General features: G+C 41.0%; 1 protein-coding gene across 1 annotated transcript in view; it reads right to left on the bottom strand.

The window, feature by feature from the left end:
- Window positions 1-9,747: 9,747 nt before the first annotated feature.
- UMODL1 (uromodulin like 1) overlaps window positions 9,748-26,263 on the bottom strand; it is a 54,734-nt gene continuing 38,218 nt past the window's right edge. The window contains exons 14-22 of the mRNA XM_048952673.1: window positions 24,628-24,841; window positions 23,548-23,685; window positions 21,303-21,760; window positions 20,669-20,811; window positions 19,753-19,989; window positions 18,631-18,790; window positions 16,242-16,326; window positions 13,220-13,427; window positions 9,748-11,614 (exon numbers count right to left, since the gene is read on the bottom strand). Of these exons, the coding sequence (XP_048808630.1) occupies window positions 13,240-13,427; window positions 16,242-16,326; window positions 18,631-18,790; window positions 19,753-19,989; window positions 20,669-20,811; window positions 21,303-21,760; window positions 23,548-23,685; window positions 24,628-24,841 (1,623 nt within the window). The 3' untranslated portion in view covers window positions 9,748-11,614; window positions 13,220-13,239. The remainder of the gene's footprint in view (window positions 11,615-13,219; window positions 13,428-16,241; window positions 16,327-18,630; window positions 18,791-19,752; window positions 19,990-20,668; window positions 20,812-21,302; window positions 21,761-23,547; window positions 23,686-24,627; window positions 24,842-26,263) is intronic.

The following is a 26,263-nucleotide window of genomic DNA, read 5'->3' as shown; positions in this document are numbered from 1 at the left end:
ATGCATGCTGTAGTGCTAATAGTGAGATTAGAAGTGCCTTCCAGCCTCCAGTCATCCTGTTGGTGACTTAAACAGCGCGTGAGTAAGATTTATGGGGAAAGATTTATATACAAGCATAAAGAAAAGTACACAGCCAGAATGCTTAAACAAATACAATAATACAAGTAACCTTGAAGCACACAGCCTTATGGGTTTCTTGTTTAACTTTGTTGGTTTAGTGAGAATATTTTTATAAACCTAACTCCACCTATGCAACTATATAAAATTAACTTACAGTTGTTAGAATCAGCATTTGTTCAATAAGGAAAAAAAAAGAAGTGCAAGTTCTCATCTTATCATTGTGGCTCTGTTTTTTTTTTTCTCCAGAACATTCTTCTGTGTTTGCTCCTGGAGCTGAGGTGTAAATGCCTAATAGCACAGTGTGACACCAGAATTGTTAAGGGCTTTTTCTATCATCCATCATTACCATGGTGGCATGCTGCAGCAAACTGCACTCTGCTGGCACCAGATATATGAGGCCTGAGACTACACTGCCTAAGAGGAAGTTTGGGAAGAAACCAAGGCTCACTCACATCCCAGCTCCTTCAAGCACAAGGGGGTAGATCTTCAGTAGGGTCAAAGCATGTTCAGGATGATCTGTGCTCTCTAGAGAAAGACCAAGAGTCTGCCTCCATCCCTTCCTAAGCACTACGAGAAACAAGTCAATAGGCTAAAAGCACTATGATAGGAAAAACATCCCAAAGCTATCTCAAGTGCTAAATGTCTTAGCTCTAGTTATATTATAAACACTTGGTTTTGTACTCTGATGTTCAGACAATTAAACACATCCTTCCTCTCCCAAAAAGCTTGCTCTGCAAAGTCACTTCTCATTGCTACACATGTAGGTAGGAAATTGTGCTCTGAGTCACTGTCACAGTTGGTTGCAGGAGTCAGGTAACCAGATCAACTCGCAGAACCAGCAGGTCTCACGGAAAGCTGGGAAAAACCATTGGCTTAAGTAAGCAGCACAGCCAGCCTCCACAAGGCAAGGCTGAAAAAGGCACTCAGTGGGCTGAGCATTTAGGAGTGAGCTCTGTAACCCTCTGAAATGGAAGTCTGTAAGCCAGAAATAAAGTGACCTGAGCTGACACAATCGTACACAAGCTTCAGCACTTGCCTTATAAGTCTCAGACCTGTGTAGCAACCTCTCATATTGAGCAAAAGCCTCACTGGAAACAGAGAAAGAGCAAAACTTCCACTACAGTGCACTACAGGTTTGCAGATACCTTTGCTGAACACTCATCTAGCTTCAGTGTTCTGGAGCAACTTGATCAATATTTTATCCCCATCACCCTCACGTTTCACTGATCTTTTAAATGTGGATTCTCTAGAAGAGTCACCTGATACTTTGTGCCTAGACTATACCTCTACCTTCTATAAATATTGCTTTTGAGAGCAGTGGATTGTAGTACGCTATTGTTACCGCTCTACCTCAATGAATTACATACAGAAGGCAGGTAAAAAGGGAGTCTGGGCTGCCCCGGATAAACACCTTTGAGCTGCCAAAGCTCCGAAACATATGTGTAAGGCTCCTCTTCAAAAACAGCAAGAAATAAGAGTCCAAGATCAGATGCACCTTAGTCCTTGGAACATGGGGCCTCACCTCGAGTACAGTTCAGTTTGGGGCATCTCAGTACAGAAAGGACATCAAGGTGTTGGAGAAGCTCCAAAGAAGGGTGACAAGGCTTGTGAAGGGGAACTGGGACTGTTTAGTCTGGGGAAAAGGAGGCTGAGGGGAGACCTTACTGTTCTCTTCAAATACCTGAAGGGTGATTGCAGTGAGTGGGGTTGGTTTCTTCTCATGGTGACAGGATAAGGGGAAATGGCCTCAAGTTGTGTCGGGGAGGTTTAGGTTGGATATCAGGAAACACTTCTTTAAAGAAAGGGTTGTTAAGCACTGGAATAGGCTCCCCAGGGAGGTGGTTGAGTCACCATCCCTGGATGTATTTAAAAAGTGTTTGGATGTGGTGCTCAGGGACATGATTTAGCGGAGGGTTGTTAGGGTAGTTTGGGTAGGCTGTGGTTAGACTTGATGATCTTTAAGGTCTTTTCCAACCTGAGCTATTCTATAATTCTATGATTAATGGAGAAAATCCCCCTGGATTAAAGTTGTCCAGGAATAACACATTCACACATGATTCCAGGTTACTTTCCCCATAGCTCTGCAGGCAGTGCTTTGGCTTGGGTGCTATATGTAAGGAAAGATGGAAACCATGTCCTTCTGTGCTGCTAAAGACGTTGGCCTTATCTGTGCTTTGTGCTTGTACTGGCAAATGAAGTCAGCTCAATGTATTCCTTTTTTAACAAAGAGAGATATATTCTTGGATAGTCTACAATGCAAGTGTGGTCAGATCAACATGAAAGTGTCTGAAGTTGGAAAAGCTACTGTTCTTTACCATGCAGCTCACTAATTCTGGTATGAATGCATCCTCTATGGGGGATGTCTACTATCACCACTTCAAAATAAACAAATGTAACAGCAGTCTATAAAAAAAGGGCATTTTCGTTTTGAGACAGCAGGGAGCCCTAGGAGGTGTATTCACTGTCAAAAGTTTTGGGAGATGTGTGATTGCTGCTCAGAAATGACTATCAGACCTCTACTGTTTTCCGGGCACCATCACTCTCTAAAAACAAGTTTTTTATGAGATTTGCACCCATGTCCTTCCTCTTTCCCTCTTCCCCCATGTTTACTCTGTGACCAACAGGAGACTGGAAGCCATGCCTATTCCCACAGAGAGCAAATAAGAAAAGCTATCAAGAGCACAAAGATTAGGTATGACCCAGAAAAAAAAAAAAAAGTGGTCTATTTTTCTGGATTAGTCAGTACATGCATGGATTGAACTTATAAATATGTGCTCATATTTCTTCAATTGTTCTGAAACTGTCTATTTGATTTGGTATTTTAAAATAGACAGATTAATCCACACTGGCACTGCTTAGCCCACGACTATTTGTATTTCTACTTACAAATTTTTCCTTCACAGGATGATTATCTGCTCATAACTATAGACAGGCTTCTCATTTTAACTTGTTTCCTCTGTACTAGCACCAGGAAGCAACAATTTCCCAAGCCATATTTGACTCATGCTGCTTGGAATTAGCACTTACTAATCCTGCTGGTACTCCAGAAGTTCAGAGAGGGGCATAAAAGCTTATTTTCTGTTTTGAAAAGCATGCTTTCTTTCTTAGGGTAGTTTTCTCTCTGATAAATTATTAATTCAGTCACATGCTGTCCCAGGGTCCTATAAAGGACCCACTCTTCTGCCACAAAGACTAAGATTTGGCTCATTTTGGTTGGCTGCCCAAACATCTAAAAGTCCCCAAAGTTGCTGCTCCTTCCTCCAAGTAAGGAAAGCCTTTACTTCTCCAAACTTCTTTGTGTGAAAGAACAATACCACTGGGCATTTCCTGTGGAATTTACCACCCAGACTGTGGTCATTTGCCACCATGGGTGGCTCCATTTGGCAGGTGCAGCAAATTTACCTCAAAAACTCCAGCCTTGCCATAAGTTCACTAGTGTAGTATTTCCAATCTATTTTCAGCCAAACTGTTGTTGAAAGATCTTTGAACCAGGAATTAAAAAAAAGAAAAATTCAGTAGTGATGCAACCACCCTGCAGAATACCTAAGAGAGATAAATGCAAGTTTTGATCGAGTGATAGTTTCTCCCTTACCTTCTAGCTGAACAAAACTGGAAAAAAACAGCAGGTGTAGAACAGAGCTAACAGCTCAGCTAATCTTGATGCTGGCTGACTAATACTTCTGCTCCACCTGTTCTCTTAACCAGAGCAATTTCTTGTGAAAAAAGAGACAGTTAACAGCTTTGCTGCTTATTTATTTATCAGTGGATAAGTGGAACTATAAAATTGACTCGTTCTGTCATGTCTAAAGGTCAGTGACAAATAAATGTTTTATTGTGTATAAATTATAATACATGCTCATATACATGTGTGGATACCAAAATCCAGAGAAATAAAATATCAGATGCATCAGACCTCAAACCCTCTTTAACACAGGGCACAGAGAGAGCACAGGCAGATGAGCAGGAGATACACCTGACAGCGCAGCAGATGCAAACCTATCTGAAGGAAGTCCCACACCGCCCATGCCCACCAAAATGTGGCCCTTTGTTTCCACTGGAGGTCATACTGTGTGCAACAGTAATGCATTCCCTCTCCAACACCATCCCATATGACCACAGATGCTCAAATTGTGCTACTGGCTGCAGAAAGGGAAGAGTTATTTGGGTGGCTTAAAGATGTAGAACAGGGTTTGTATTACAGAAACTATTTATGTAAGAAGCAGCATAGAAATGACTCAGTACCCAGCTCTGTAAAGAAGGCTTGGATCTGTATGGTATTATATAGAACCTGCTGCTGGCCAAAGGCAAAATAAATAAATAGATAGATAGATAGATAGATAGATAGAAAGATGGAAAGATATAATAGGCATTGGGTATTTATTTATAAGACAAAAGCACACAAGAGCAAGAAATAGCAAACAACTAAACTATGATATCTGTTGCTACATGAAGAAGTCTGGAAATGTGGGAAGGAATGACTTCCTTTCTGAGGTCTAAACCACAGACCTTAAAGATGAGGAAGAAGAGGCAGCTGGGGAGGAAGCTCTTTATTTGATTTGTGTGCAACTCCTGTATTGCACGTGGATAGTCTATTGGTGATATGGTTTCTGTGCATGGTTCCATAAATCCCTTTGACAGCTAACGGCACATATCTAGAATACACATATATCCATGACACAAGAGAATATGGCATATGCATTGCAGCAGTAAACACATGCTGCCAAGATATTTCAAGTCATTAAGCTTTATCTGCAAAAAAGATACTCCTTGGAGTAGTTTATATTAGAAATATTTAATATGTTCACAGTACAAAAAACAATTTTTGTTCACTGGTAAAGAATGTGATGATAACCCATTTCTTAGTATCTATATCTAGCATTCATTGAGTGCTGTACAAAGCTCATATGAGCTATACAGGAATTTGTATGCAGGGGCTGAGCATTTCCTGGGGTCTGAGTTAATACAAAGCTTTTGAGAATGCTCACAACATCCTTGTCAGCAACAGTGTTGAAGGCAATTGATGCTAGTATTGACAACCTTCTTCTGTATCCTTTAGGACTGATTAGCAAATTTCTCATTAGGAGTGGGCCCATTCTTCCAAGCCATACAAAGACACAGCAGACAGCCCCATACTTAGCAGTATGAGGATTCTTCCCTACTCAGCTCCAGTGTGATGCTTAGACAGTGTGACACTGTCACCTTGGACATCACAGTGTGACACTGTGATGTCCAAGGTGACAGTGTCAGAAATGCAAAGATTAACTCTTCCTACAAAGGTTTAGTTTTCAGTAGTAAATATCAAAGTTTCAAAGTACTTTGGATTACTAATGGTTTGGCATTTTCAGTGTAGCAGATAACAGGAATAATATGCCAAGCCAGTAGAAAGCTCTCACATCAGAACACAATACATTTATTTTTGATTCTGAGCAATTCTCAGCTCCTGCTGGAGGAAAAAAAAAAACAGTAGGACAAAATTACGTGGAAGGGCAATAGCATAACAGCCTTTTCCCCACACATAACACATAGCTGGCTTATCTTACTGCACGTGGTTTCATAATTACAGAACCCAGAAAATAGAAGTATTACATAGTCAGATAGGAATTAGGTGTAACAAATAAAGTTTAGAGCTTATTCCTGGTGATATGAAGCAGAAGTTTAGATGTCTTCCATACCGACCTATCTCATCTGAAAGCATTTATCCTGCTAATGCTCTAACAGCCCAACCAAGCTTTAACTGCAGATTTGGGCCAATCATAGAATCGCTTGAGTTGGAAGGGATCCTTGAAGGCCATCTAGTCCAATTCCCCTGCAACAAACAAGGACATCTACAGCTCAGTATGGCCTTAAAGTCCTTCAGTAGAGTACCTTGCAAGTGGGGTAAGACACGGTGATGAGAACCATCATCACTATCTCCTCTTCTTTTGGCTACTTTCTGCTAAAAGCAAAATGGCCAGATGAGGTGCTAACCTCACATGAAGACTCCAGAGTCTGCATGCTGCATGGACAGAGGATCCTCATACAAAGCAGTAACCCAGTCAAACTGTAGCATTCACATCAGTTTCCTCATACTGTTTGTCTGTGGGCTGAAGGCAGATCAGCTTCTTTCAGTCTCCTCCAGAAGGGCTACAGAGGGGCTTAAGACCCATCAGAGTGGTACAGAGGGACTTATCCCACATTATAACTCTCTCACATGGGCAGGCACAGCCCTAACAGCCTGCAGGGCTCGTGGTGGAGCAGAGGATTGAAAGGAGAAACCCTTCTGTCAAGCAGGATCACTACTGAGCTCTGAAATTGCCCCCACCATTCCTACAGGCCTGGGCATCTTCCCATCCTTGCCCTTCACTCCCCTGCAGCAGGCTCCATGGTGGAGCAGGCTGGCTGTGCATAAACTGCCCAGGGTTAGGACTCAGCAGGGAAACCAGCTCCTGATACCATGTCTGGCTTTACTCCATCAAAATGCTAACAGCAGTTGAAGAAACAAATTTTGGAGCAGGTACTAAAAAAAAAAAACAACCTAGAAATTACTAAATAGAAATCCTCCCAAAGAGGCCATGTAGCCTCCAGTGGTCATTATTAAGGACTGCAAAAGAGATATATTATATTATCTTCAGTAGTACTGTCTCATAAAAGAAATCAAAGAATCATAGAATCACAGAATCATAGGGGTTAGAAGGGACCTTTGGGGATTATCAAGTCCAGCCCCCTGCTCAAACAGAATACTGGACCATGATCACAACCTGGACAAGCTGTCACACTGGCTTTGGCTTCCATAGAAGTAAAAATAGAGTTAGATGTTATTTTCAGGGAAAAGACAGAACTTTACAATGTGATACTTCCCATACACCTGTAAGACAACAAATGTTTCTTCCTTCTGTTTAGGAATAAGATGTCACAGCTGAAGCCACACTGAGGAGAGCGGAGTCAAGTAGATGCTGGCAAACTTATGAAACAGGCAGTGCTATCTATAATCTCATGAGAAAAAGTGATATTTAAGTGGGCTGTGTCGTGCAGCCTTGAACTATATTAGCTGAGCATCTTCTAGGTCGTAAGCGAAACAACTTAAGAAGGCTATCACGTCTTGCTCAACTGTTACTCCTGACTTTTGCCTTATTGAAAAAGATGAGAGCTGTGGGGTTTGGTTTGGCTTTGTGCTGTGCAAAAGCTGTTCCTTAAAAATTGTAAAAGTTGGATAAGGCTGTTCATATGTAGCACTCAGTAGTGAGACAGCCTCTCAGGGTTGGCACTAGAACAAACACAAGACCCTTCTATCTATCTGTGCTGGTAATAGCTGTATTTGTTGAAATACACTGTGGAATTCACTGTGAAATACACTGAAATTCACTGTGGTGAAGCACCTCCTTCATCCTTTCAAATCACCAGATGCTAAAGCAACTAATAAATGCAAGCACCATTTGGCCTCCCATTGATGTGAGCATTTCATATCAAAGCTCTAGGCAGCGTGACGGGCAAAGCCAGACACTCCCTGAGTGGATCAGAAGAGTTTAAACACTAGTGAGCATAAGCTGTGAAGAACTCACACTGCCAATATTGCTGTGAGCTGCCAGCACATTCCCAAGGATATGGTGATACTGGAAAAGTTTGAACCAAGGGAAAATTTTTACCTGTCTCTGTTAGAAAGGCTTTTTTTTTTTTCTTGGCATGTAGAGGGCACCATCAGAATTGTGAAATGAGCAAGATTTTTTGGTACTTTGAATGTATATTCTCTGTACAATCGCACTATTCCTGAACAGTCAAAATCCAGTCCGTCACAAACCCGAACGAATAAAGCTGGGTTGGTATGTTTACTACCTGTTTTCATTCTTTGTAGTTAACAAAACCAGTTACTAGGCAGCAGTGCACGTATACCCTAACTGTCCCAATGCTTTTATAGCTTTGGTTACAGGAAGGGCTGAGCACCAGAGGTTTTAGTATGAGTGGGTATTTCTGGATCCACTACAAGAACTACACCAGTGATTTATTAGTGACACTTTGTTACAGGAGCTATATTGGAACTTCATCGTTTTGGCCCATTACTGCTTTTCTCCATGCCATCTCCAAATATTCAAGTTTTTCTCATTTCGCCCTTTATACTTGCATTTGTGATTGCTTACAGCATACATATCATTGTGACTCCATTTGTATTAAGTCTCTAAGACTTTTCTTTCTGTGAGTTTCAGAGGAAAAAAATCCCTTTTGTTGGGAAAAAAAAAAAAAAAAAAAAAAAAAAAAGCCCTGAAAGCCCTCGGCTGAAGTCATCTGCCAGCACTGGGATAGAGCAAAGAGAGGAAAAGTCTGCCAAGAAATTGAGCAGTTTTGAAAGGTAGCACCTCTATAATGAGTATACTACTCAGCTGTATACTTGCTACAAGCCCCGCAGTTCAGGCCCCAAGACAGTGCAGAGCAGACCAAAGCAGCCATTAGGCGGCTCTGTGCTCTAGGCTTTTCCATTAGACTGTAGCAACATTGTATTTTTAGTTTAATTGCAATTAAAGATTGTCAGCTCCTCTAACTTGTTTCCTTCCTCAGCCTACAAGAAAACTTTCCGAACAAACGTTAAAAAGTCCCCTCTTTTATGTTTTAATGGACAAGGAAATTTTCCAGTTACCTCAGCTATTTCCCAAACCCAGAGGGACCAAAGTTTGGCAACTTCATAATATCAGAGAAAAGAATAATGATACATGTTTTGCATCAGGTGTCAGCATTATGGTGTTCTCAGGGAATAATGGGGACAACAAGCACACATACCACTGATCTAAAGCGGCTCTTAGGAAGCAATGTTAGAGGTCAAAGCTAAATCTTCAGATTTTACTTTCATACATTTTTTTAACCTCTGTCTCAAATAATTATCTAGAGAGATATTAACAGAAAAGGTGGGCAGCAGGAGACTGGAAAGGGGGGAGTCAATGCTACTCTACCACAAGAGTTCTTTTTGGTTGCAGAGCTGCTTATGTGGTAAAACCACCCAATCACTGCTATGAAGGACTGACCACAGTGTCTAAAATGATCCTTCCAAAGCACTCAGGCCTTTTCTAAGCAGCAGACAACATGAAATAAGTAGGTACGGAGGGACCACACTGCACCTTGTATGTAGTACCTCCATCAAACAACCTGTTCTGTGCCTCAGAATGAGAAGGAGACACAAGGGGACACAGCAACAAGAAAGTAATGACTGCTGGAAGAAAGCAGACAGAAAAAAATGATGAATAAAGAAAAGCAGCAGCTGTACAACACCTACGCACAGATGAGAGAGGAAGTGCTGTGCTCTTCCCTGCTTTTCTAGAACCCTCGGAGACAGTAGATTCAAACTGGATCAACACATTACTAGATTTCTGTCATAGGGCTGTGAGTGATGAATACTCCTGGTCATCTTCATTGCAAAGCATGGAACTGAAAATATGTTTCTTCTTTGCAACCTTCAAGAAATAGACCCTTAATAAGCATATGCAAGGTGTATGCATTTGGTTCTTGGTAGTTGCAGACCAATGGATAAGTGTTGTGTTTTGAGTGGTCTCAATATTGTACTGACATTTGAGTAGCTCTTCAGAAGATGCTGCATCCACACAGTATGTACCTTAATACCTGCAACTAATACATTAGAGGAAAAAATAACAGTACAAAACCCAACAATAGGGTATGAGAGTGCTTTTATTAAGACACTACAATACAGTTATTCAGATAGTCACAATATCAGTTTCTGCTGGGCCTGCACGGTATCAAAAAGAAGCAACTGCTCAGCTTCCATCAAAGGTATAGCTCTGCTGAAATCAATAGGCAGATCTCTAGCCCTGCCACAAGAAGAGGCTTAGGATTGTACACACCACAAACTATAAAAATATTTTTAATAAAATAGGTTGAACTTTCACTGTGTACAGAAAACAAACCTATATTTGACAGCAAACAGTGGAAGTGAGGAGACACCTACATCATAAAAAGTTAACAATTGTGTTTATCAGACTTTAAAATCACAAAGGTAAGTTGCAGTTTCGTTAATGAATTGTAATCAAATCGATTTTTTTTTAATCAGGAGCTGAAAACTGATATTTCAGCAACAAAAAGACAAGTCCAAGATTTTTACTTCTTACAGATCCACTTGAATCAAAACAGAATATATAACATATACCTAAAATTAATTTATGGATCTTTAAGCTGTGTGTAACCTCTAAGATCAACCAGTCTGACCTTTCACAAAGCACAAGCCAAATCTTTTACCCGGCAGTCTCAGTACCTAACAGTATTTGGATAGAGGGACTAGAAAAGCAGAATTTCAATGCTATTCTGTACCAGCACCTAAATGCTATGGCTGGTATGAGCAGTTGTGAGTAGTTGTGAGTTCAAACTAATGGCCAATTTCCACTAGAGAGCTGTGTATAATAGTGTTCATTTTACTTAATAAGGAATTATCTTGTTCAGTGCAAATGTCTGCATTACTGCAGTGTCAACCCAACAGCCTCCACCACTGGCCAGGAGGTGTGTAGCAATTGGAACCCAGCAGTGGTAGAGATGAGTTACCACACTCTCCATCTTCCAAAATACTCACTGAAAAGTCATGCAAGGGCTACTTCATGTGTCACAAATGTTTTTGTTCCAGTTTATCCAGCTGAACAGATTGTTGTGGTATTCACTGAAGCACGAAAACTAAACCTCTGCTGCTGTAGTAATGGTAGGGTCTTGCAGAGCAGCCAAAATATGGATCAAATTTATACCTACTGTGTGCAGTTGGAGCGCTCTCACTTTGCTGGGCAGCACACTGTACCTCAACTGCAAAATCACTCTGGTCTAATTAAACAGAGCAGGTAGGTAGCAATGGAACTGTATGGAAATTTATGGATTAGTAGCAAAACTTACTTCTTTTATTTTTTCACCAAGCCCTTCTCAATTAAAGAATTTACAGTCGAACCTCAAGACTCACGTCAAAGAATACGCCATGCAGGTTGAGTCACAGACTCATTGCGCATTTTCTTTATTTGGTGATAAATCAAGCACTTGTTCTCCAGCTTCTGTATACTTAAGGCGTAGCACAGTTAGGTCTTCAGCGTTGCTGCATCTCAAGGTTTCAACCTCACCTTAAGTATACAGTGAATAACAAAACGAAAATGAAATCTCTAATGCTCTAACGTTTTCCTGATTTACTTCCTGAAATATGTAGAGAAACGTGTAACTTGTGTAATGGTACAAATTATGCTAAGAGGGGAAAACTGCAGTGTGGCACAGTGGGACAACCCAGTCTCGAAACATGAACAGAGAACCATGAAGTCTTTCCTTTTTCTCTTTACTTTTTTCCATGTAAAACTGCTGAAGAAGTTGACTTCAACTTGGAGCTGCAGACACAAATAGCTCTTTGAACATTAGGAAAAAGCCAAATTGCTACCAAAACAAAACAAGGGATATGGAAGTCTTTTACTTGTGATGTTAAGAGCCAGTGTTGGAATCATTGGTGGTTACCATCATGAAGCGTAATGAAAGCCTGTATACTCTGTGATGAGGCACAGTCCAACTAGAAAAGAAAAAGAAAAAATCATAAGAAATGCAATGAAAGGGAAATGTAAAGGGAAGAAGAGCTGAGTTGTTTCAGCATCTAAAAGGAGGCATTGTCTGAAATTCCAACATGCTTATTATATGTAAATTTGTGGTCCTGAAAACATCCTTCATACTACAATGTCATTGTGCAACTCTGTAACTGCCAAGTGCCAAGTGTATCAAGTGTTGCAATCATTCAGGACCACTCAAGAGAGCAGAACGAGTAAAGGCTCAGAGTCTTTAAATGCATCTCTTAATTTAATAGGCCTAGATATGTTTTTATGCTGGGTTATGGGACATGTGTCTTTGATGGAACTGTACAGCTGCTGGAAGAAAAATTACCTTCCCAGTGAGCTCCAGACTGGACAGACTACCCAGACTTTGGGAAGCAATCAGAATATCACCATCACCTACAGAGGCCTCACAGAAGCTGCCGTATCTGACTACGGAAGGTGGACTTTGTAACATAAGTTTAGGGGAAATTGAGCTTATAGTGAATGTTCAAGGTTCTATAAGCAGATAGCTTGGGTACAGTCTTCCTTTTTCTTTCTTTGTCTTCTAGGTGAGAAACTCTGCACTCAGTGAAGCAAATTATCTGCAAATACCATCATGATGAATCTAGCAAATTTGCTGTGGTCATGGCAGCTGCATTCTTGTGCGTGAAGCCTCCATCAGGAAGGAGTTCTTAACTGTGGTAACAATGCCAGATAAGCCCCTGCCCAAGAATAAAATGCAATCAGATCCACAGTAAACAGCCATGAATTATGAAGCAATGTTGGGCATTATTTCTCAACACCTCTCTTTTCTGTTCTTAAAGGCACAAACATAAAAAGGGGTGTGAGCATCTAGATTTTACAGATAAAAAAGTGCTGAATCCTATACTGAATCTGTTCCTGAATCTGGAAAAGCATTAAATTTCAAAATTGCAGAAGCAGCACTTGTTAGTGATGAACACTCCTCAGAGCTGTCTATACAGACCCTCTGCAGACTCTTGCAAGAACTACTTTAGCATTATCAACATTTCAGTTTTTTATGTCTAATATTCCACCATTCTTTTTTTTTTTTTAAATAGCCCCCGCTGAGAAATAAAGAGAAACCCAAGCATATTCAAAAAGGGACAACTTCTGAATCAAACTAGTTTCTGCAGTAGCCCTGCCTGTGGCAGGGGAGTTGGAACTTGATGATCCTTGAGGTCCCTTCCAACCCAAGCCATTCTATGGTTCTGTGATTCTATGAGTTAGAGGGGCAGTTTCCCTCTTTTATTTTGCTAATCTGTGGTCTAAAACTAAAAAAAGTATACTTTCTGTGGAAGTGGTCATTGGTGCATTTTAAAGGTGACAAGTGGCTGAAACTAAAGAGATGAAGGAAGATGAGGAAAAGGAGGCTATCATCCTCCTCCACATTCTGCAGCGTCTGAAAAAAGGCAAGAATTGTAAGAATTTCATATTTCTATTTTCACCCACAGCAAACAGGCTAGGAGGTTTAATACCCTTACACAGAGAATGTTCATCTGCAATTATTTAACCATTTCATGAAGAGCTGAATAGTTAAAGAAAGTAACTTACCACGATTCAGTACTTACATCTGGTAATGTGGAAGTCATTAATCATAGAACACTTGGTAGCTGAAATTGTCAGACTTGATTCTGAAGTTGTATCTTCCCATCTTTCGCTTGCAGTGGAAAATGACAAGGCTCACAACTGCCACCACAAAGCCAAATACAGCAATAACAATGAGGATGATATATCCAACTCCCACACCAGGCTCCTTCTCTCTCTTTGAATCAGATGCTAAAAGAAAAAAAAAAAAAAAGAGGTGAAAGACAAAAGCTTTGAAATTCCTAAATCTTTTCCTTGGGTACAAAGCTTGTCAAGCAGTATAACCTTGCCTACAGATTAGCCAATAGAACTGTGGTATCACATTGATACAACATTTTAAAGAAGGTGATTCTCATGGAGAAGTCCAAGTTCTCTTTTTTATGTAAAGTGCAGTGTCCCTGCAGACATTATTAGTATGGTATACCTTGGGAATTTGACTCTACAATATTATGAAAAAATAAGAGTTAAAGGATGAGGATTGGTGACTTTGAAATGCTATCTTACTTTTGTAATGCCCCCAGAGATGAAGTCTTCTTCCATCTTAATCCTGCCTCCATCCATCTATAGTTATTAAAAATGTTGATTTGCTTTTACCTACCTATGTAATCCTTCTTTAAACACAAAACATTTAAGGAAAGATTACCCATGTGTGCATGGTCTCTAGGCAGCAGAGATCTGGCCACTGCAGTCAATGGAGCCACACTGAAGGAGTCACCCAACTCTGTAGCCTGGACATTTAGTGACACCTGAGAAGCCCAAGGGTCTCTACAATATCTGCACACATTTACCTGATTCACATATAGGCACTTCCTCATCATTGTTCAAATTTGCAAGCAGATTCCCCTCTCCCATAACACTGTATCTCTATTTATGTTTGTGTCTATGCTCTTTTACGCTTTTGATCCATTCTTGTAAGTGTTTGATGTATGTACAAAAAAATTTCTGTTTTCATATGCTTCCAGGATAATTCTCATCTACCCATGCTCCTGCACAGTAGAGCAGAGCAGGGTGTGCAGAAAACAAGGAGTGATACATACGTGTCAGTAATTAGAAATAGGATCTAAGGCAGAGGATAACAGTCCAAGTGACGCAACATCCAGGACATCATTCTAAGACAGAACAAGGCAGTATTGCACAATACATTTATTTTTAGTTAGAATGTTGGTACGTAAAAAAAAACAGACAGGCAGTGGAAATGGTACCTTGTAGCCCAACACAGACAAAACAGGACTTCCTGCATCAGTGGCCTTTCTATGTGGAAGTAATATAGGTAGATGTACAGATAAATTATTTCATGTTTCACTGCAGCGGATTACCTGCCACAATAGCTCATATTCCACTTCAACACAGAGCAGGAAATCATTGTCTGTAGAATCATGGAATCTCTAGAGTTGGAAGGAACCTTTAAAGGCCATCTAGTCCAACTCCTCTGCAATGAACAGGGACATCCACAGCTAAATCAGGTTGCTCAGGGACTTGATACAGCCTTGCCTTGAAAGTCCCAAAGGGTCAAGGCATCCACTGTATCGCTGGGCATTCTGTTCCAGTGCCTCATCACACCTCATTGTAAAATACTTTTGCTAATATCTAACCTAAATCTACCTTCTTTGAGCTTGAAGACATTTTCCCTTGATCCATCACAACAGACCATGCTAAAGACTCTGTCCCCTTCTTTCCTTTAGCTCCCCTTTAGATGCTGAAAGGCCGCTATGAGGTCACTTCAGAGCCTTCTCCAGGCTGAACAGCCCCAGCTCTTTCAGCCTGTATGTCTGGCCTCATATTTAAAATGCAATGTGAATATCCAGTATGGAAATATAAGACAATATCTTGTAGCACCAGGCTGCAACAGCTTTGTCTAGGAATTGATAACATGCAAGCCAAACAAAGCTCCCATCTCCGCAGGTCCTTTTGTGCAATGGCTGCTTTGCTATATTAGAAGTGTTTCAGTGTCTCCAGTGCAAACGGGAGTGAGCCTTAAATGATGCAAATGCTGTACAAAGAAAGCTGTATTCACTGATAAGTTTTTAAAAAAGAACTATTGAGAAATGAACACTGAAGGTCTACTCTAACAGACTCCTACCTATACATAGAGGAAGAAAAATTAAATGTGCTGAATCAGAGTCGGTTTCAAATTCCAAACAAATATTGTGGCCATCACAGTATAGGAGAAAAAAATACCCCAAATCCATTACCAGCCCACAGTCAGAAGAGCATGAAACAATTGCAAAACAGGCAATCAGTGAGAATGGAGGATGACCTCTGTCTATTCCCAGTAGCCATGTGTTAAAACTATGGTGTTTGTGTGTACAAATACTCTCAGTGAGTGCTTTGTGCCAATACATTATGAATACAAATGGCTGGAGGAGGCCAAATAATTGCAAAAGTTAACAGCAGCGGTTGCCCTTTAACACAACTCAGGATAAATGCAGAAAAGGCAGAAGCATAACAGATTGCTTGTATGCAGAACTGGCGTTGACCATCTGTTAACCTATGCTGCACCACTCTTCCAGGTTGACTAAAGTGCCATGCATCGGCAAGGCTCTCCACCTTCCCTCGCAGTAATAACGAAGTCAACATCAGGAAGTTTAAGGAAACACAGCAGCGCAATCTCTGACATCCTTTGATTTAGAAATTCAGAGCTCAATATAATTGTGACCTAAGTACAATGTAAACACTAGAAAAACTGACTGCAATCTAAGTCACAAACCACTTTCGCACGCTGCTAGTTTAATTGCTGCTTGATTTCATGGCTGTTGTACTTGCTGCCCTGTGAAATAGCTACACGTTTTTCCTCTCCTTTTCATTCCCTTGACAATTTGATAGTCTCTTTGCCAGAAGGCACACACTTTTTCATGCTGCCACAGGGCTTCAGTGAGAACTGTTCCTCAGAAAAATATGTCAAGGATTTTGTTTCATAGGTTTTCAGGTTCCTTTGCAATGAAAAAGAGTCTTAAGATGGTGGTTACTCTCTGTACCCCCTTCTGCAAACATCTATTCATAACTCACCAGCAGATTTACACAGAGGACCCCAGGATGTTCTGTGGGTAGCGACGATTTCACCGATTTTCAGGGATCGAGCTGCATGGCATCTCTGCAACAATCAATTCAGCAAGTCGTGACTAACGGATAACACAAAAGCTTTTGGAGAGTCTGTGAAAGCCCAGTGCTATTCTGACCCACAGAAGTTTGTGTTTCTTAGTGTTATGCTTTGTTTCACTGAAGCCAGTAAATCAAAGTTCAAAGGAAATGGCATTAGGGAAATACTGGTTTAAAATCTGCAGTTAGATAGATTGGAAGACATGGCTGTGAACAGATTTCTCATAGACAGTCTCTTTCTTTCTGTTAACTCTCTGTTTTGGAGAAACCTTACAGGGGAATAAAGCTTCTCACTCTGTCTATGTGTGCAACACACAGCACATTCCTCTTCTGCACATTTCCTTGGCAGTGCCCTTCAGTTTGTTTGCTGTCCTGTAAGACACAATCTAAAGGTCTGTACTGGGAACAGCAGACTGCTGAGGTTATTCAGAAGATACTGTGGCTTTCCCAGAAATGCATATAAATACGGAGAAACATAAGAAAACAAGGAAGTGCAAGGGTGTCTCACCAAGCTTGACTGCACAAGAATGTCTCACCAGTGTTACCAGCCTGGTTACCCTGAGGCACCTCTATAATCCACTGCCAGCAAGAGTCCATAGCCAGGCCAGCCCACCAAAAAATACCCCTGTGGGTGTAACTTTGGTCTATTCTTGAACAGCTTTCCCATTCAGACAGATCCACAGCTAGACAATATGCTCACACAGCCATTCCCTGGTGTCAGTGGTTCCATGGTTCCTGCTGGTGGTGAAGCAGCCTTGTTCCACCAAGTGCATGGGTGGTGGCAGCACAGCTTTCTTCTTCCCATCCAAAGCCATGTTTCCTACTCATTTCTTACCACCGTACTCCCTAATTTTTTAGAGCATCTTACTCTCTTCTCCAAGAAAACAAGGAATAAAGAGTGAATAAGAAGATAACACAGAGCAAGTAAGTCTGTTACTCAACTCAAACCCAAGCAGCTAAAGTGCTCTATCAGCAAACCTACCAGAAATGCAACTGTTTGATTCCTCACAGAAGCAATACCAGCCCGTTCAGATCCTGTCCTGCCCATCCCTCTTCTTCCCTTGCCTCTCACCTTCTTCCACATCCTTTCTCAGCTCTGCAGGACACTGCTTGTGCAACCATTCCACGAACCTGGGGAAGGATCCAGCCCCCCCAGTGGGACATAGCCTGGGGGTTGCTCATACACTGATACTTGATGCTCTAAATCAGCTGTGAAACCATCTTTCCATCTGTCAAATTTCTCAACCCTACTTATTTTATTTTTATCTTTTTTTTTTTTTTTTTAAATCTGGGGGAAGCTTTATAGCTTGAGGAAGGAAACTAGTATCTTCAGCTTGCCGTTTTTAATCTTTTAGGAAGAGATCATTTACTTTATAATGAGCTTAAGCTGAGTTATTTAGAATAGAGGAAGGTGTTAAACAATGGAGGAGTACCAAACTCTTAATGAAAACATCCTCAGTGGGAGAAAAATAAAAAAAAAAGAAACAGGAAAGTTGGCAGACAGGAGGGAGAACTCCTGTGTAAAGGGCATAAAGGGGAAGAAAAAATAAAAAGAGAGGAAAAAAAGTTATCAGCAAAGCCTGATTATTATTATTATTTCATTTTCATGGTAGCAACACATTTTTGGATTAAGCAGTGTGTAATCTTCATGCAGAATGAAAAGGAAACGATGCTTTGAAGCACTGGAGGAAGACAGTTAGGAAGTGAACTTTTTATGAAAACATTGTTTGATTTACTACTCATAAAAGCAGCAGAGTTTTTAAAAGCCCTGTTAAAATCTATTAGATTCACAGCCCTAGAAACTTAAAGTCGTGGTGCTTCCTCTCCTAGCACCTAAACCCTGACCTGGAGGAACAAATCTCAAGGGGAATAAGAAAGGACAGAAAGGCATCCCAAATCCATTTGCTTAGACGTTCTCACTGAAACTGCCAATATGGGTGGTAGCTGTTTGTGACATGCCTATGTGATCTGACACATTTCTGAACAGCCTCTCTCGCAGTAACTTCTGCTCATTGCCTTCCAGCCACCCCTAGGATGAGGTGAAAGGTTCAGTCCCCAAGTCCCCCAGCCTTTTAGCACCCATTGCTGTGCACAATCCACGCTTCTAACTACAAGGATTTGAAATAGGAAGAAAGGGGAGACACTTCCATATGGCTGTAGTTCTTCCCCATTCCCCTCTGCTCTCAGTAGAGGATGAAGGAGATATTTTAAACCCAGTTTGGAAACACGATTCCTTCAGTTACACAGAAGGACCACACAAGGCACATCAGAGAGTAACAGCACATAGCAAAACCCTTACTGTCCTGCAGGTGCTTCCCCATGTCTCCATGCAGATACGAATTTTGCAGTGTAGGTAAACTACAGAGTTGTTGACAAAGGAAAAAATCTTCATCTTAAACTGTGCTTTGCTTGAATTTCCATTCTCTAGAAGCGTGGTGTATGTATTTGGAATAGGACAGCTGAAAAGGAGGAGAAAATTACACATAGCAGCTATAGAAGTCACAGAATGGCCTGGGTTGGAAGGGACCTCAAGGATCATGAATCTCCAGCCCCCCTGCCACATGCAGGGCCACCAGTCTCACCATTTAATACTAGACCAGGCTGCCCAGGGCCCCATCCAACCTGGCCTTGAACATCTCCAGGGATGGGACATCCACAACCTCTCTGGACAGCCTGTGCCAGCACCTCACCACTCTCTTTGTAAAGAACTTGAGTCATGTTGTGGATATAGCATAGGAAGGATAAGGAACTATTGCTGCTTTACTATCACAGACAGCACATAGAATAGGAGATACAAGAGGTAGTTGTGGGGATGGAAAAGAAGAGAAAGAGTGCCAGAGAGCACTTAAGTTGGCTTCACCAGACACAAAGTGAAACCAACAACTTATTAATGGGAATACTTTTTGTTGCTAAGAAAAATGTATCCTGAGTTTTCAGATGGAAAGTGAACATAGGGAACATGATGTCAAGGTGAATTTGGGGATCCAGACAGGAACAAGCATTCTCCTTTACCAGAGGCTGCGTTAATATTGTCTGTGTCAATCAACCTACACCTTTCGTGATGAGAGTTACATAAGATCTTGTTAATATCTCAATCATAGAGATATGGGTAAAGCACACATTTCAAATGTTCCTTCACTGTTGTCCATGAAAATCATCTAATTCCTTCCAGTCATAGGTACAATGCCTTTACAAAACAATGGGGAAGATAACCAAACTCTAAAAATGACCACATTGCACTTCAAAAAAAAACTTCTCTTCATACTTTGTTCTAATGTTTGACCAGTTGAACATTAAGGGATAGTGTATATAAATGAGAAAACACACAGAAAAGATATTTTAAATAAAACACATTTACAGTTAACGCCATTGGAAGATTCAAGGTAGGGCACATATTATTTCCAAGTGACATTTGCTTTACCTGTTCTTGATAAAAGCAAATGAGAGGGGATCCACTGAATTGTTGGTCGGAGTTGCCCAGCAGTCAGTGAGGACCACTTTCAGCTTGCTGTCGTCTCTCTGAATCCCCACTTCAATCAGGACATCATCACTGGCAGAGATACTGAAATTTTTTGGTATTGGGGAGTTTCCAATAAATAACTGCATTTCTGTTCTGAAGCGTCCAGATCCATGTAAATCCTCAAAAACAGTGTAAATTCTGAAACAACAATTTGATTATTTTTTTTTTAAAGACCACAGGTTCGACTGCTTCAGTAAGTCATAAAATGGTGCCTCAAACTCTTGTGCATTTAAGTAGTGAAAAGTTATCTGCAATCTCGGATAATAGGGAAATGTTTAAGAGAAAAGGGGGAAGATGCATCAAGTTTTCTGCTGGAGTGTTAGGAAGCACAGAAATGCAAGAGGAAGAACTCCAAGTGTAGAATGTCATGGCAATACAAATAGAGCAGATAGATATTTGAGTAGTCTTGAAGGGCTACAAGACTATGATATGTCTTAAAGGCCCAAATAAGGTCAGTAAAAGCTCAGCACAGAAGGTAAGAGAGGAAAAGAAACACATTTGAACAGTGTGTGAAAGACATTAGAAAATTAGACAGCTTAGAGAGAAGGGGCTGGAGAAGGATTTGTACAAAGGGAGAATATTGACCAGCAGAGCAAAGCTTGAACTCCTGCCTTTGCTGAGAGCATAAACAGTAGATTTGATTCCGTGTTATGCTGCTACTACTTATGGCTACATGTGATTGCCCAGGAAGGCAAAGAGCAGGAATCCTGTCTCCCAGAGATGCACCAGTAGCTCCCAAAATTTTATTTTCATCTATGGCTTGTCCAGATAATGGTCATGCAGTATGCCAGCATTTCAAAGCACAGATACTTCTTACCCTTCTGCAGTGTATCCAGAGGAAGTCAAGAGATTGTTTTGAAACACACAATGAATAGGACTGGCAACTTTTAAGTGGTGGATTACTCCCTGAGCAGAATCATCATTCCGTAGCATGGTTTTCACTATGGTGTTAGTCACATTCTGGAACACAGAAAAAGAGAAAGCATAACTTGATCACTGCTCCACAAGGCAATTTCTGTACGTGCAATTTGGCATGGTCTGAGTGAAAAATTTGTTTTGGGATCCATAGAGGCATCTACAGCTTCTAATTACTGGGAGGAACTGAGGTGTTTTCTAAGTATGATACTGAAATTTCTCTTAAGAAAAAAGAAGATTCTGGCAGCTGCAGAGGAAGCCCAGAGAGGTAGAAAAAGGGGATTTTGGCTTGGAGAGGCTCTTGAGCTTTCTTGCTGAACGCCAGAGATGCTCTTTCTTGCTTGCCCTCTGCCCCAAACACATGGGCAACTTTCTACTCACATTAAAGGGTTTTCTTTTTCCAAAGACATTTATTTGCCCAACACTTCAGCAATGAACAGACTGTATCCCTAGATGGGCAACTGCCATTGCCCCTTTCAGAGAGGGAAAGTGAGTGCTCTGGGTCTTCTTGGCTTTCCCTAGCTCAGGGTACTTACGGTCTCAACTTCCGTGCCACACTCGCTCCAGCCAGCCTGCAGCACAGCATGAGTGCCATTGCTGATGCTCACGTTGCAAAGAGGCTCCCCCAGGTACAGAGAGGATTCAGGGATGGATTCCTGAAGTAAAAATCCCTTTTGGATGGCAAGAATGGTCTTCTCAATTTCACAGAACACTGTCACTGCATCTTTGATGGAAACCTCCTGGGCAAGCTTAATGAGGGGGGCAGGAGATGCTCGAGGAGGAACATTGTAGGCTGATTCAGAACCCATGGTAAGAACAGGCAGTGTCACACTGGAGAATGGGGTGTCTTCCGAAGCTTTGTTTTGAGTAGCAGATAAGTTCAATGAAGCAATGGAGGAAATATAAGTTGAAGTCTCCAAAGATGCAACAGGTAAAACTGGGCTGGGTACAGGCTTCCTGTCCACCACAGTTCCCTCTTGGCTCATAGGAAATGCTGAAGAGTAACAAAAATAAAGGTACTAAAGTAATTTACAGATTCAGATTGATTTGATAACATAAAAGCAAACCTATTTGAGGAAACTCACAGTTACTGGCAGAAAGATAGGAAATACAGAAGTAGCTATATTTTTAACCAGCTATACGTACTGCCACAGCTTTCTTTCTTTTTTATTTTTGGCTTTTTTTTTTAATTTTTTATGTTTTTTAAGAAATAACCCATAAAGCACTTGTGAGAAAAGCCAAAGTGTTTTATCTCATGAGAGCTGCAATAACTAGTATGCTTGAGCAAAGCACATATACACAGCTTTTGGATGATCAGGACTTGCAGGAGATCCTCAATTGCAAGCGTCTGAGCAAGTGTTCAAAACTTTTTGCCTAGTTCCATGGCACACCTCTGGCTGTGGGATATAAACAGGAGCAGAATTTGTTTAAAATTCTGGTCCCCTTTTGGGCAGTTTTACCCAGAAAATATTATACTGAGCGCTTTGGAAACACCACTTATGAGGGACATGCAGGACAAACTTTATGCAGCAGGTCCATCTTGCACACATTTGCCTGGAGAGATACAGTTGGCAGTTAATGAAGACACTGGTTGGAATCTGTTATGATTCTAGGAAGAAGGCAAGCAGGGGAAAAGGAAAAGCAGAGATTGAGATCAGCATGTATGTCAAACACTGCTTTCAGCACAGACTCTAGGGATACCCCATGGCACTTTGGTACTAGAAATAACCTTTGTGTCTGACTTAGAATCAGAGAATGGTATGAGTTGGAAGGGACCCTAATAGGCTATCTGGTCCAACTCCCCTGCAGTGAACAGGGACACCTACAGTACATCAAGTTGCTCAGAGCCCTGTCCAGCCTGTCCTTGGATGTCTTCAGGGATGAGGCTTCCACCACCTCTCAGGTCAACCTGTGCCAGTACTTCACCAAAAGACTTAGAGAGCACCTATATAATAAACTTAGTTTGCAGTGGAACAGGATGTGTCTCATGGCACAAAAATTCTCTTAAGCAGTTTTTAATTGACTGCAAATGCAAATGACCTTTTTTTTTTTTCCCAAGCAATGTAGATGTACATATATGCACACATCCTCTGGAGCTTTCCAGTTTTCAGGAGTGCCCCAAATTGAAAAGGTGGGGATTTGAATGTAAGCAGAATCTGAAGTTTGTGCTCTTTCCAAGCTGAATTTCCCAAAAGCTTGTTATCATAATAAATGTGATGGTTCAACAAAACAGAGCAAAAGTTGGTATCAGCTCACAGATCCTTGTGACTTCTTCAGCCAATGAGTAGCTTATCACTATGGTTGCAAAAACAAGCACAAATTACAGAAGAAGCCTAAAAGGATTTAGAAGCTCAAAAACTGATTATATGTCAGCTTACAAATGATTCAAGGAAAGACAGAAGAAGCTAGATGAATCAGCTAATACAAAACAGTCATTTATCATACTGTACTAACTTTTCATCCCTGAGGCAATACAGAGATGATACCGTGCAACTGCTTTCTACTACCTTACTGCCAATGAAAATAACATACTTCTAATGGCAAAAATGAGAAAACAGAACTAATAGAAGACTCTTACAAAGATAGCATTAAACATTAATATAATCAAATGAGATTATTGCAGTCAGAAATACATAAACTCCACTGCAAGTCTTTCTCCATTAGCATGCATACAACAAATCGAATTCAACCTTGGCAAAATTTCAGGGCCTGAGGCAAGAATGACCTTGATCCAACAGTGCTCAGAGTTCAGTTAGCTATTAGATAGTAAGAAAAAATTGCCTGCACAGTTTCTTCCAGGTCTTTCTGGATGCACATCGGCAAATCCGTCATTGCAACTGCAGTGGTAAAATCCAAGTGTGTTATAGCATGATGCATCTGGGGAGCAGTCATCTTCTTCGCTCTTGCACTCATCATAATCTGTTGGGTATATTTAAGCAAAAGGCAAAGATGAAGAGTGTATAAATGGAAACATGGTATTTCTGAAGCAGGTTCAAGGGGTAGGCACCCCACAAAGCACTACCATGAGTTAGCCACGATCTTAGAAATTAACATGAGGTGCAACTTCCCAGATTCACCGTTGCAAGGATAACAGGCAACAGGAATGTACAGAGCAGGCCACGTACTTGCTTTTGATGTCATTTTGCCTGAGACTTTAATTGGCAGCTTGTAACAATAACATTTGGACAAACTTATCACATTCAGGATATATAACTTGATATTGCTTTCAGAGATGACACATCAGTTTGTGGAACAGGATTCAACAGTAGTTAGTCAGGAGACTACTGTTTATTGTTACTGACTTAGATCTCATAAAGAAAAAGAGATTCAACAATAAGCCATTGTGCTCATCTTGACAAACTGTTTACTTTCATCCGAACTCCTGGCCCTCAGGTGAGCAAAGGAAACGCATACTCCCAGTGCAGGAATTTTCATTTATTTGAGCCTTGCATTTCTATCTTATTCAAAATTATCAGTGCAATGCAGAGAGTAATGTGTTTCAGAACAATTTTAAATGAAGTTAACTATGTCTGTGTACAATGACACGTTTCCACTGGTGGCTAATAAAACCCTCGGTTTGTTACAGTTTCTAATAACTCCATATCTTCCTTCTCTATAAAATTATTGCTAGCTAGAGACAAAGAGACGAGTTTGTTCTGATCAGGTGAAACCTCTCTTCTTATCTTTTGATGTTTTCTGAAAAAGCTTATTGGATGGATAATTAGAAGCAATATAAAACAGAGAATGGTTTCTCATCCATTTGTTTTACAGATATTTTCACGTAAAACAAAACCATAATAATAATAGGCTTTATGATCTTTCTAGTTCTGAAGAACAATTGGGCTGTAAGCAGCTCCTTACCATTTATGGAGAGACTGTTCTTGTCAACTGTGAAATAGGAGCTGTGTTCAATTGCATCACGAAAAGTGGTGATGATGTAGTAGATATCCACATCTTCTGCAATCAGTAAATGGAAACTTACCACAGTGCTCCCATTAGTAATATCAGTTATTAACACTTTAATCAGACCAGCATCCATCTGTTGAAGGACGTCAAGGGGCAGAGATTTATGTACCTGGAATGAAAACAAAGTACACAATTTTAATGTGTAGATAGAACTTTAATGAGTAGATAGAAGCAATTATACTTTAGGCATTGTACATTGCCCAGAAAAGAATATTGTGCATTACGATTGTGCTTCATACTCTGGAGGGAAACAACATTAAAAATTACTCTTTGCTTTATAATATTTTCACTCTATAGTAGCTGAAGGATAGGGCATATATTTAACTGTGAGCATTAAAGAAGTGATTAAGATACTTCATCTGTCATTTGGCACAACTCCTTGCAAAGGCCTCTGATAACAGCAGGGGAGAGAAGAAATTGCAGGAATGCAGAATCGTAAAATCACTTAGGTTGGAAAAACCTTTAAGATCAAGTCCAATCATCACATAACACTATATCTACCCCACCACTAAACGACATCCCTAAGCAACATATCTACATATATCTTAAGTACTTTCAGGAATGGGAACACCATCACTTCACTGGGCAGCCCTTCCCAATGCCTCACCAGTCCTTCTGTGAAGACATTCTTCCTGACATCCAATTTAAGCCTCTCCTGATACGACTTGAGGCCATTTACTCAGGTGACAGGTGATAGGATGCAAGAATAGAAACTGGCAGCCAGCTCACTACCATCTCCTTGCAGATGATTGTAGAGAGTGATGAGGTCTGCGCTCAAAATCCTCCAGACTGAAAAGCCACAGTTCCCTCAGCCATTTCTCATATGTCATTTTCTCATCCCTTTACCAGATCCACTGCTCTTCTCTGAACATGTTCCAATAAGTCAGTGGCCTTCTTGTAGTGATGGGTCCAAAACTTAGCACACTGCTTGAGATACAGTGTCAGTGGTGCTGCACAAGGGGACAATCATTTCCCTAGTCCTGCTGGCCATGCGATTTCTGATGCAGGCCAGGATGCCATTGGCTTTCTTGGCCACCTAGGCTCACTGCTGACTCATGTTGACCAGTGCCCTTGGGACCTTTTCTGTCAGAGAGCTTCCCAGCCACTCTTCCCCAAAGCCATGCTTCAAAGAGTTGTCATGACCCAAGTGTAGCACACAACATTTAGCCTTCTTGAACACCATACAAGGTGGATCACAAATCCTTCCTGAGCATCCAAGAGCCAGGCTAAGGAATGGCTCCACAACACTTTGAATGGGGACAGTCTCCCTCAAAGCAATGCAGTGCTAATCCTCGACTGAGCTGAGGGCATCTTGGAGAAGTCAGTAAAGTTTACGGTATTGTATACAGTCACCTTGCAACTCACTAGCAGCCAAAGAGAGAAAACATCACCTGTGCCAAAACACACTGGGCCTCAGCTTTGGGCAGCCTAGAAACAGCCTTGAGAGTTCACTAGAGAGCAGGACAGTCAGCTTTCTACAGGACAGTACCACATAGCTCTGCTTGAGGTTTTGCATCTGTTGGGCTACTCA

Source organism: Lagopus muta, chromosome 1 (genome assembly GCF_023343835.1).
Source record: "Lagopus muta isolate bLagMut1 chromosome 1, bLagMut1 primary, whole genome shotgun sequence".
Lineage (NCBI taxonomy): Eukaryota > Metazoa > Chordata > Aves > Galliformes > Phasianidae > Lagopus > Lagopus muta.
This window is presented reverse-complemented; position numbering and strand designations above follow the sequence as displayed.